At 66.3% G+C, this 12,481-nt stretch overlaps 1 protein-coding gene across 1 annotated transcript in view; it reads right to left on the minus strand.

The window, feature by feature from the left end:
* IGSF9B (immunoglobulin superfamily member 9B) overlaps nt 1-5,361 on the minus strand; it is a 39,858-nt gene extending 34,497 nt beyond the window's left edge. The window contains exon 1 of the mRNA XM_075723328.1: nt 5,298-5,361. Coding sequence (XP_075579443.1) covers nt 5,298-5,361 — 64 coding nt within the window. The remainder of the gene's footprint in view (nt 1-5,297) is intronic.
* Nucleotides 5,362-12,481: the final 7,120 nt, after the last annotated feature.

Genomic DNA, 12,481 nt, shown 5'->3' on the forward strand with positions numbered 1-12,481 from the left:
AAGCAGCGGGGAGATGTTGTACAGAACCCCCAACCTTGGGTCTCCCCAACTTCCCAACCCGCGAACCCTGCGCTCCCAGCCCCTACCACGCTTTCCTTCCAAGTCCCGGCCACGGAAGGCACGCGAGCGATGGAGGCTACACTTCTTTGAATTGAGAGCTGTTTCTCACCCCCACATTTGTGGGGAAACGCTTGAAAACAACCCGCAGACGCCAGAAGAAACAGAGCGCAAACAGACGAGGTATTTTTAAACCCGCTTCATTTTCCCAGCTCAGCTCAGAGGGGCTTTCAAGGCTTAACCTGCAGTTTGGAGACAGGGTCAGCATCGGGGGGACGCGAACCCCAAATCCCGCCTCGGTGCGGGAGCTCACGCGAAGCTGGGGGACGCCTCGTAAAGAAAAACAAGTAATCAACAGGCTTCGTCATCCAAGCAGATCCAGGAAAAATAAAAGCACGCCGCGTGCCAGGAGGCAAGAATACAAGATGCGGAGGTGGAGTTGAACAGCATCCCAAAGGGAGAGGAGGGAAGGCTGCCGGCGCGCAGAGACGGTGCCACCGCGGGGCTCCCCGGGATGGCGATGCCGAAGCTGGGAAGACCCTCACCCGGGTCTGGGCATCCAGTTCCTCGCACCCCGAGAGCAGAGACGGAAGGCGACGCAGGACTGGGTGAAGCTGGGGGGAGCGGGTGCGCTCGCCGAAGCAGGACCCTTCCTGCAGACGCTTCGTGAGAAGGGCACGGCCGTGGCAGAGCGGGTTTCCAAATGAAATAGCCCCGCGCCTCGGCTCGCGGCGGCATCAACACCAATCCCACGGCCGAGGGACGATGGCGAAGAGCCCGGGAAGGCTGCCCTGCCCAGCGGACACCCATGCCCTGGGGTCAGAGAGGGGCTCCCGTCCTGACCTCCCGCCCCAGGCGCTCGCCCCCATCCCTGTCCCCCCGTGGGGACGGCCGAGGGAGCAGGCGTGCGGCCCCGAGCCCACGGACCTCTCCTCCCTGCCGAGCGGAGACGAGATCCGCTCTGACACATCCCGCTCGCATGGGCGGAGGCGGGATACGGCGGGGATCTCTGAGGACAAGGCCACCGGCGTGGCATATGGAGGCCAGCAGGGAAGGGGAGCAGGCAGCCAGCGCCACGAAACAAGCAGGGCAGCAGCCTGGGGGGGGGCTGGATGGGGACCCCCAGCTGCAGGGACCCGGGATGCCGAGACAGTGCATGGCATGGGGGAGAGCTGCCTGCCCCCCACCTCCCTGCCCCCCACCAGCTCGGAGGGGCTGCACGCCCCGCTGCAAGCTCAGTGCCCCCCCGCCTGCCCAGGGGTACCCACAGCCCCCCCGAGAGCATCCTCCTGTCCCCTGGCCGGGGGCAGCCCCGGGGAGCGGGAGCACAGCCCTCACCCCCTCCCCCAGCTGGAAAGCGGCATCTGGGCTTCCAACGCGATTCCTGCGTTTTAAACCCGATTTTCCAGCCGGATGGAGGGTGACACGCGGGTCAAGCGACGTGCCTCAAGGTCAGGCAGGGCCAGCGGAGGAGCAGGGGGAGCTGCAAGGGGTGGCTCAGCGCCCTGTTCGCGGCAAGACGGTGACTTCAAACCCCGTCCCCGGGGACGAGGGGTGTCCGGCGGGACCACCGACACCATCCCCACGCAGGCACCCGCCACAGCGGGTCCCCGCTCCCTGGGATGACACAGGTGGGACCGTGCCCAGCCGGGGGGCAGCTCGGCGAGCACACGTGCTAGTGCAGTTGGCGCTCAGAGGGGTGCAGAGACGGAGCGTGCAAGAAAATTACTTCCTCATGGTCACCCCGGTGTCCCCACTCCCACCTGGGGGTCGCCGGCGGCCCCTCCCTGTAAACGCCACGGGCCCAGAGCAGAGCATCCCCACATGCCACGCAGCAGCCGCCTCGCGGGAGCCATCATCTCCCAGCAACGACCAGCAGCTACCTGCATGCTCCCCGCGAGCTCCCTCTGCGCGCCGCAGGGCCGAGCGAGCAGCTGCGGCAGGAGGCTGGAGCCAAAACTGCTCCCAGGGGAGACCTGGCTCCTGCACCCGGAGAGCGCTGCCGGCGTGCTGCGCCCCCCAGTCCAACCCAGGGCATTCAGACCCTCATCGCACCGGTACCCACGGGCGGGCTGCCTGCATCGCCCTCCCCACGGAGCGGCGCGTACCACCCCGATGCCATCGCATCCTCCGACTGGTAACTGGGATGCAGGCAGCGCTCCGAGCCGCCCGCCAGCAGCTCCTGAATCACGCTGTTCCTGGCTCAGGCAGCCCTCCCACCAATGCCAGCCTCTCCACCGCGAAGCGGGAGGAAGGAAGCTGTTTTTCCAAAGGCCAGCTGGTCGCTCAGGGCTCCCCAGCTCGGGAGATGCCTACCGCAGGGGAAGGGAGAGGGAATGACTCCTCCATTGGCACGACACAGGGCTGGACCCGCTGCTTGCCCATCTCCGGGGCTTCTCTTCCAGCCTTAAGCCACGACCTCCAAGACGGAGGACTGGAGGTGAACGGGAGCTAACCCATCGTGCCGCAGCTCCAGAGAGGAACTTGCAGGGTCCGCTCGTCACCGGCGAAGCTGCATCTTCCAAGCCAAAAGGCAACCGAGCCAGGAAACCATCACCGCAAAAACCCTCCAGCAAGCCAAGTCAGCAACCAAGATGCGCACGTCCCTCCCTGCCCCACGCGCTCCCATCCAACAGGTCCAGAGGAGCAGAAATCCTCTGGGAAAGGCTGGAAACGGGAGCTGGGCCAACCCCCTCGGCCAGTCCTGGTGCCAAAACCATCCCCTTGCCAGCGGAGAGCGGGGCCAAAGCCGCGCGCGCCAAAGCCGGCGGCTGCCGGTCCAAACCCATCCATGGCCGAAGAGGCACCAGCCCTTGCGTGCAACAGCTCTGTGCCAGGAACAAGCAGGGGATGCAGTGCCGGCACCGCCACGGAGAGCCGCTCCGACCGGCCAAGGTCAACGCCGCGAGCGTCACCTGCCGCGGCGTCCGGGAGGGGGGGGACGACACCTCTTCGACGGGAGCCCTCGCCCGCTGGAGAAGCCGAATCCTCCCTTCGCAAACCGCGCCCGCCGGATCCACGAGCGACCCCGCTCGCCGCGCGGCACCGCGGCACGCTCGTGGGAGAGGGAGGAAAAGCCCCTCTGCGTCACGGTGCCGCCGGGAATGCCAGGAGGCCGGATCCCTCCTCCGACACCCACTCCCGGCGCGGTCACGTCCCGGCTCTCCTCCCCCACGCCGTAAGAGGGGATAACCCACCCTCCTCCCCTCTCTGAGCCGATTACCGCCTGGAAAGCCCTCGGAGAGCCGGGCCAGGCAAGAGGGCTGCCCCGCGGCCAGCACCGCTGCATCTCAGCCTGGCTCTGCGAGGAGGAGGAGGCAGCGTGGGGAGGAAGGCCGCGGCCAGGAGAAAAGCCCCGGCGAGGGCACCAACGCGCGGCGAGCCCCAGCCCTGCTCCGAAGCCTCGTCCCCAGGCGCCGTGGGGCGACGGCCCCGCTGTCAGGAGGGGATGGCGTGGGGGCCGAAGGGATGGGGCGAGCCCCGTGGGCTCCCATCCCCACGCAGCCCTCCCGCGGGGGCCACGCCAGCCCGCAGCGCCCCCGGCACCCGCTACGCCCGGCGCCTGCCCACGCATTGCTCATTCATCACGTCCGCGCCGCTCCGTACGCGCAGCACCCCCGCGCCCGGGGGTCCCCGGCACCCACCCACCCACCCCGGCACCGGTTAGGGAGCCCCATCCGAGAGGCTGGCAGGGTATTTCCAAGTTTCCCAGGCGCTGGAACTCGCCGCTCCGCTCCTCTCCAGAAGCAGAGCGTCCCTCTACAATCCGCTGCTGCAAACCAGCTCCTCGCCACGCCGCAGGATGCATTTCAGGCAGGCAGCAGCCGGCCGCGGCTCGGCAGCGAGAGGGGCCCCATCCCGACACCCCCCCTCCCCAACACCGCCGCCTCCCAGGCAGGGATGCCAAGGGACCGTGGCGGGGTGCAGACATGACCCCGCGCGCTCGAGGAGCGCCGGTGCTGCGGCGGGGGCTGCGGCACCCCGGCGCGTGCCGAGGTGCCCCCTCCCAGCCCACCCGAGGCGGCGTTCCCCCGTGCCGCGGGGAGGGGAGCGGCGGTGGCTACCAGCCAGGCATCGCTTGCGGCCACCGCATCCCCGCAGGCAGGGCTCGGTGGCACCCAGGGAGCAGCTCCCAGGTTCCATCCCAGGTAGGGACCACCGGGATGCAGGGATCACCCCGTGCTTGGCGAGGCACCGGCGGGCAGGGATGGGAGAGGGTGCTGCGCCAAGCGGCGGGCAGCTCCCCTTCTACCTGCAGGGATGGCTGCGGGGAGGTAGGGACCGAAAAGAAGCCGGAGCAGGAAAATCAGGGTTATTCCCCGCCGCCGTCTCCCTCCTGACCTTGGACAACCCTGTGCCTCAGTTTACCCTGGCACAGCAGCCAGCCTGCAGTGGGGGGGGAAGGAGGGCAGCCTCCCCCGGGCAGGGGGGAGCAAAGTCACCCCCAAACCCGCAGCCGGGAGCACACGGGCACAGCCGGGGCGCTGCAGGGGAAGGCACCGAAGCACTTTTGCGTTTCTCCTTGCCCAGCGGGGAAGGGCAAACGCTGCCTGCGCCCCTCGGAGCTGCTGCCTGCTGCTTCCCCCAGGCTGGGAGAAGAAATGGGGGGAGCGAGAACCCGGCCGGGGGCCACGCTGCCCGCCTCTGCCCCCGCACCCAGCCAGGCGTGCCCCCCGCAAGGACTCGCACCCGTCGCCTTCTCCTAAAAGGAATTTCCAGGCTCCGGCCGGGCTCTGCTGCAGCTCCTGCCTCCTTAAACTTCCCGACTCGCAGCCGCTGCCCTCTGGGAGGTCACTGCCAAAACCACCGAGCGTCTGGGGAAGATGCACCGGGCGCTCCCAGCTCCCCCCCGGCCGCGGGGAAGGAAGGAGCAGCCAGCGCCTCGCCGCAGCACCAGCGCCCGGGGACACGGGCAGCGCTCAGCCCCGCTGCACCGGCACCGGGGGGGGGGACACGCAAACCCCCTCCAGAACCGCAGCGCGCCGCACCCCCGGGGGATGCTCCCCCCAACCTCCCTCCCCCCCCGCTGCAAGCTCCGGGACGTGCTGCCCCGCGGTGCACGCTCCCGGTGCATGCATCCCAGCCCGGTGCATGCACCCCAGCCCGGTGCATGCACATTCGCCCCCGGTACAAGGAGCGGCGGGGGGGGGCACGCAGAGGCGGCCCCGCCGCCGCCCCGGAGAGCGCGGCGGAGCCCTCCCGGGGCATCCCGGAGGAGGACGGCCCACGGCCCCACTCACCTTGGACGGGCAGCCCGCGGGCGCCGAGCACACTTGCTACCAAAGCGGCCACATACCAAATCATAGTACTACCGGCCCCCGGTGCGCAGCATCTTCCGCCCGCCGGGCGGCCCGGCCGGGGCGGGGCAGGGCTCCCCGGGCCGGGGCAGGGCTCCCCGGGCCGCCGCGGGGCTGGCCGGGCCGGAGGGGCGGCTCAGGGCCGGCCGCCGGCCGCCGCCGCTGCGCCCATGCCCGCGCCCATGCCGCCGCCGCGCCGCACCTGCCCTCCGCCGCACGGCGCGGGGCGCAGCCTAGCCTGCGCCCTTTAGCGGCTCGGTGCCGCCCCCGCCCGCCGCCCATTGGCCGCGCCCCGGCGGAGTGGGCGGTGATTGGCCGGCGGCGCGGCCCGGGCCCGTTTCAAGGTGGGTTGGCGCGCACGGGGCCCCGGCGCCGCAGTATCATGCGCACTGCCGGGAGCGGCGGGCGGAGCGGCGGGGCGGCGCGGAACGGCCCGGCACGGCTCGGCTGGGGTCACCTCCGCCGGACGGTCACCTCCCGGCCGGCTCTGCACCCGCCCCGGAGCGGCGTCTCCTCCCGGGGCCCGGATGTGCCCCCGGCCCCGGCTCGGTGTCACCTCCCTGTCCCCAGATGTGCCCGCTTAACGGGAGCAGCGTCGCCTCCCTGTCCCCAGATGTGCCCCCTGCACCTTGATCGGTGTCACCTCCCTGTCCCCAGATGTGCCCCTGCACCGGATCAGTGTCACTTCCCTGTCCCCAGATGTGCCCCCTGCACCTTGATCGGTGTCACCTCCCTGTCCCCAGATGTGCCCCTGCACCGGATCAGTGTCACTTCCCTGTCCCCAGATGTGCCCCCTGCACCTTGACCGGTGTCACCTCCCTGTCCCCAGATGTGCCCCTGCACCGGATCAGTGTCACTTCCCTGTCCCCAGATGTGCCCCCTGCACCTTGACCGGTGTCACCTCCCTGTCCCCAGATGTGCCCGCTTATCCGGAGCAGCATCACCTCCCTGTCCCCAGATGTGCCCCCTGCACCTTGATCAGTGTCACCTCCCTGTCCCCAGATGTGCCCGCTTAACCAGAGCAGCATCACCTCCCTGTCCCCAGATGTGCCCACTTAACCAGAGCAGCATCACCTCCCTGTCCCCAGATGTGCCCCTGCACCGGATCAGTGTCACTTCCCTGTCCCCAGATGTGCCCCTTGCACCTTGATCGGTGTCACCTCCCTGTCCCCAGATGTGCCCCTTGCACCTTGATCGGTGTCACCTCCCTGTCCCCAGATGTGCCCCTGCACCGGCACAGCATCACCTCCCTGTCCCCAGATGTGCCCACTTAACGGGAGCAGCATCACCTCCCTGTCCCCAGATGTGCCCGCTTAACGGGAGCAGCGTCACCTCCCTATCCCCAGATGTGCCCCTTGCACCTTGATCAGTGTCACCTCCCTGTCCCCAGATGTGCCCCTGCACCGGCACAGCATCACCTCCCTGTCCCCAGATGTGCCCGCTTAACCAGAGCAGTGTCACCTCCCTGTCTCCAGATGTGCCCCTGCACCAGCTCAGCATCACCTCCCTGACTCCAGATGTGCACCCTGCACCATGATTGATGTCACCTCCCTGTCTCCAGATGTGCCCCCTGCACCAGCTCAGCATCACTTTCCTGCTCCCAGATGTGCCCCCTTGCCCTGGCACAGTGTCGCCTCCCTGTCCCCAGATGTGCCCCCTGTACCTGCTCAGCATCTCCCGGTCCCCAGATGTGTCCCCTGCACCAGCTCACCATCACTTTCCTGCTCCCAGATGTGCCCCTGCACTGGCACACCACCACCTCCATCCCCACATGTGCCCCCTGCCCCAGCACAGCGTCACCTCCCTGTCTCCAGATGCGTCCCCTGCACCAGCTCAGCATCACTTTCCTGCTCCCAGATGTGCCCCTGGCACAGCATCACTTTCCTGCTCCCAGATGTGCCCCTGCCCTGGCACAGCATCACCTCCCTGTCTCCAGATGTGCCCCTGCACCGACACAGCATCACCTCCCTGTCCCCAGATGTGCCCCCTGCACCTTGATTGGTGTCACCTCCCTGTCCCCAGATGTGCCCGCTTAACCAGAGCAGCGTCACCTCCCTGTCCCCAGCTCTGCCACCTGCCCCTGCCGCCATACCGGCCACCCCAGTGCCACTTTGTGCCCATGCAGGGCCACCTCCCCACCGTGGGCTGAGCCACCCGTCCCTTGCACCAGCTCCGCATCGCCCCGACCGGCATCAGCGGTGCCGTCTGTCCCTGCCACGCTGCACCAGCTCGGGATCACGTCCCCGCCACCTGCTTGGTGCTGCTGCCACCCCGTACCCCGCATCAGCTCAGGGTAACATACCTGCCACCATCTGTGCCCCCGGCAGAGGCTCGGTGTCACCACCCTGCGTCAGCTCTGCCACCTGCCCCCTGCACCAGCTTGCTGCCACCTCTGCCAGCATCCCGCACCGCTCAGCCTCCTCCTCGCCACCTGCTACAGCTCGGTGTCACATTCACCCGCCACCCCACACCCAGCGCCGGCTCGGTGCCACTGCCACCCCTTGCACCGGCTGTTCCACCTCCTCCTGCCACCCTGCACCCACCTGTGTCACCTCCCCCTGCTCCTGCTCCACGCCACTTGCCCCCGTCCCTCACCCCCTGCACCAGCCCCATGTCACCCTGTCCCCCCCGCCGCATCCCTGGCACAGCTTTGTGCCCTGCAGAGCACGCCCCTCCCATGTAAAAAGAGAGAATTGGGGTCCACTCCAATGGAAAATAGGTAGGAAATAGAAAGTCCCCACGTGCTCTCCTGTCCCAGCCCACCTCTCCTCCCTGCAAAGACCTCTGGTGATGCCAGATGGGCAAACAGCCAGGCTCGCTCGCCGAGGAGTGTGCCAGCAAGAGAAATGGGCCACTGAACTTCCCCCGAGATGACAGGCAGCCCGGGAGGGGACACGCTCGCACGGAGAGGGGGGCAAGCCATTTTGGCCCCAGCTCTCACCACCTTCCCCTTGCCCACACTGTTGGGACAGCATCTGGGGAGAGGTTTGAGCAGCTGCTGATCCTCCCACCTCTCCTTCCCATGCGTGTCCTGGAAAGAGGCAAAAAAGCCCAACCCTTGTAGAGGACGCAGGCATTTGAGGAGGACAAGGAGCATCCCACACCTTCTGCCCGCGACTACGCTCATGGAGGGTCAGGCATCGGCATGGCCCTGGGCAGGAGGCGAGAGCCTGCGGGCAGCACGAGGGCCGGCAGAAAACATTCCCCAAGCCCAGCCCAAGCTCGCGCGAGCTCCCGGGCATTTTGCTTCCCTAGCAAAATCCAAGACCTCATAAAAAAATCTGACTCAGCTCTTAGTCCTGAGGTCTGAAGTGAAAGCTTGCAAATCTGCAAGGTGGGTTGGCGGGGTTGGCAGAGCCAAGGATGACCTTTGCGTTGGGGCAGTTTTGCTCTCTAAGCCGCTCTCCGGATTGCGCGCCGAGCCGGGTCGGTGCAGCCTGTTTCCTGAAAGTCCATTTTGCAGCCACGGGAGGGCAAAGCCCTTTGGCCAGCACCCTCCCCGCTCCGGGCCTGCTGGCTTCAAAGCACCCAAAAAATCCCAGCCATCACCCGCTGCCCGTGAGGGAGCAAGCCCAAGGCCAGCGGAGCTCCGTCCGCCCTCGCCCAGCCAGAGTCGATATATTCTTGTTCAGCTGGAGTCCACGCTACCAGCCAGATCATCTTCATGTCTTTAGCTGGGTTTTGCCATCATTTCAAAGAGGAAAAAAAAAATAATGAAGGGCATTGGTGACACCTACGCTAACACAGCCCAACCTGCAGTCCGTGGTAGATGGGGAGGACGCAGCCCCTCTCCCAGCGCGTACCCCTCCAAGCCGAGCTCGGCACAGGGACCCCACCAGAAACTGGAAATATGGGCTTGGGTTGGAGCACGGCTGCCGGTTCACACCCTTGTTTCTCCAGACTAATTTGCTGGTTTTATGAAATCCATTCCCCACTGTTTTCACACTTCTCTCCCTCTCTATTTATAGCCGGGTTTATTTACATGAACAGGGCACTCCGTGTACTTTCACGTCAGTCTGCAGTGGCAGAGCCGGGAGCGGGTGAAGGCAGCAGGCAGCAAGGCAAGGCAAGGAGCACCCAGGTCCTCGGCCACGGCCACCTCCTGCCCGCCACGTGGGAGGCAGGTGGGCAGCCCTCTCCGCCGAGACCGGAGCTGCCAGGGAATGAGCCGGAGCCGAACAAGCCATGCACGCCCCAAACCCGGACCCATCCCCGCACACCCCGGCCATGCAGACCCCATGGGATGCACGTTGCCCCGGAGCCAGCACCTTCCCAGCAGGTGAATCCCTTCTCTTTCCAAGGGGGAGCAGCTCTGGCAGCAGCGTTTCGCCGGCCTGAGCCGCATCCGTCTTTCGTGCTACTGACCTGGGGATCCCTGTGGCCTCCCTGGAAAAAAATTCACTGCAGACCAGGACTCGGTAAGCCTGCCCTTGCCCTCTGCCCAGCCACAGAGCACAGCCTACCACGCACAGCTGAGTCACTTGACAACTGCCCAGCGATAAATTTCCCACTTTGCCTAACAAGAGGGATGAAAATGTCGTTGCTTTTGGGGTTTTTTTGGGAAACTCTGACAGATGAGGCAGGAGTCCTCAGATTAGCACAAGAGCAAGAGGCTTGGGGGATGCAGCTCTCCCCATCGCACGCAGGATCATCCGGGAGAGATGCAGCCCCGGTCGAGCCCTGCTGCCAGCTCGCTGCGACTTGGCTCTCAGGGTCGGGGACAGAGTTTAGGTTTGGGTATCGGCACAAGAAAAGCGGGAATGAGCTACAAGCCGTCGAAGCCACGAGGTTCTGGTTCAGCCTTCACACAGGGGCAGCAAAAATACCCCAAAAAGCCTACCCTGCGTAGGCTCTGGCTCTGGGGGATGGTTAGGGCACGGACCTCAGGAGAAGAGGCACGCGCTTGCTTTATGCAAGCCTTGGCAAGCCATGGCCCTGATGCAGCTGACCGCTGGAGAGCGGCTGACCTGAAAACAGGGCTTCCCAGGGCGCGGATCGCTGCCGCTCTCCTCCTGGCCCCTCGCCGTGCCCAGCAGCAGCCAGCCCCGGAGCTGCCGGCAACCTAGCCGGGAAAGCAGGAGCCCCGGGCTCGGTTGCCTCCTGCCTGGCCGCGGGATGCTCCAGCCCACACGGGGCTGAGTCTCCCTGCACAAGTACATGATTATTCACAGCCTCCAGCATTTGCATGGTGGAGTCACGAGTCTCACAACACCTGATCTCCCGGGAGAGCTGCCTCCTGCACTTTGGGAGGCAACGGCCCACATTCGGAAAGTGGGACTCGGTGTCTCACGGCATCCCACATCGCCCAGCTGTCACCTCCTCCCCACTCCGCACAGGGACCAGGAGAAGGGAGCCCACCCCATCCTCACCACCACGGCGAGGAAGATGGCTTCAGGGCAGGGACACGCAGGAACGGTGAAAAGGCGGGAGCCGAGCATGAAAATGCTGAGCCAGCCTGCTGCATCACCGAGCGCACAGCGAGCCTGCCACGGGAAAGACCAAAAAAGCCCCTCAACGGAGTCACTGAAGGACGAGCAGGCAGATGGGTTCGGCTCACACCGAGCTGGGGTTAGGCTCATTCCCTCCTCGTCCCCTCTCCCATCGCCGGTGGCTCATCACCGGCGCGTGACTCCAGCTGGCAAGCAAGAAGGAATATCCTGCCATGCCTTCCCGGCTCCACATCCAAGTCGTGGAATAATCCACCTGTGGTATTTCAGAAAAGACACACTAACTTCTGCAGAGAGGGGTCAGTTGAGTCACATTAACAACTTTTTCCTCCCGTTAGCAGGTCTCCAACGTAGCTGATTACTCATCAGCCCACTAATAGACTCACTCACACAGCACTCCCTGGATCAAGCAGCAGCGATTGTCTGTCTTGTCTTATTAACCTCAAAGAAGGATCCGACTCTGGTAACGCGATACCCCATCCTTATCTCGTCACCGACTTCTCCAGCCAAAATACGTCTTGCTGCAGCGCAGGGCATCCCCATCCCAGCGCCGGCCAGGGGAAACCAACAGCGTCGGGCTCAGCCTCGCGGCGCTGCTCCACGGGACCTCGGCCGGGGCAGATACAGCCCAGGCAGGGGGGAGACGCTGGACCCCCAGCAGCCACCTCCAGGCACCGTGAGCTGGCGTTTGCTCCCCCAAGCAAGGGGTAGCAAGGCACCGCCGACCTCCCCAGGGACCCGTCCCACCCTCGGCACGAGGCGGGCTGTCCCCACGCTCATGCCATAGCCCCCCATCCCGCTGCCCTACGGTGGGGCACGTCCCCCCCCAGCACTCCCGGGGCTGGCAGCGGTCCCCCCTGCTCCAAGAGGACGCCGGAGCGTGCTCTGCTCGGTGCCACCACCTGCAGCCCCCTCCAGCCCAGCAGCACCGCGCTGCCGCTCCCACCCCCCCACTGCACCCCGGCACTGCCGCCCACCCCATTACTCACTGGGCCTCTCTGGCACTGGGAACGCACCTCCCCGCGTGGGGAGCATGGGCACAGCACGTGCTCCTGGGGGCTGGGGGACTTGTCATCGGCGCTGTCATCGCCATGAGTAACGACACTTTGTCTTGGCTTCCCCTAACACGTCCCCAAAAAGCCGGGAACGTGCATCTCCTTGGCGGGGGGGGGGGGGGGCGGGAGATGCACAGCCTCACAGGAGCGGCTCGGCTACAGCATCCCCTGCACCGCGGGGAAACTGAGGCACGGAGCTTCAGCAGCGTGCCTGCCCTGCCCCAGAGCTGAGCTCCCGGAGGGAGAGGGACAGGCTGGGCCGCTGCAAGTGTGCTGTGGCGGGCTGGGGAGGAGAGGTGACTCACTGAAGGTCGGGCGGCGAGGCTGGCTCAGCGCTGCGAGGCAGGCGCTGCCGTCCCGGTGCTCCAACCTCTCACCCTGGCATCCTTTCCAGCCCCTGCACATGCGGCGTGTCATCAGCTGTGACACACTCTGCTGACGTCCCTGAATCATGTGGCATCAACCTAGTCGGTAATTACCGGCAGGAGCTCTTCCCCCTTCCCTGTTCCCTGCTGCAGCCGAGCGTGTTGGGCTCCCCGGTCCCCCCGGCCGGAGCCCACCCCAGCCCTGCGCAGCTGCTGCCGGGGCAGCTCCTGCTGCATCCCCCGCTGCATCCCCCACGCTC

Source organism: Pelecanus crispus, chromosome 19 (assembly GCF_030463565.1).
Source record: "Pelecanus crispus isolate bPelCri1 chromosome 19, bPelCri1.pri, whole genome shotgun sequence".
NCBI classification, from domain to species: domain Eukaryota; kingdom Metazoa; phylum Chordata; class Aves; order Pelecaniformes; family Pelecanidae; genus Pelecanus; species Pelecanus crispus.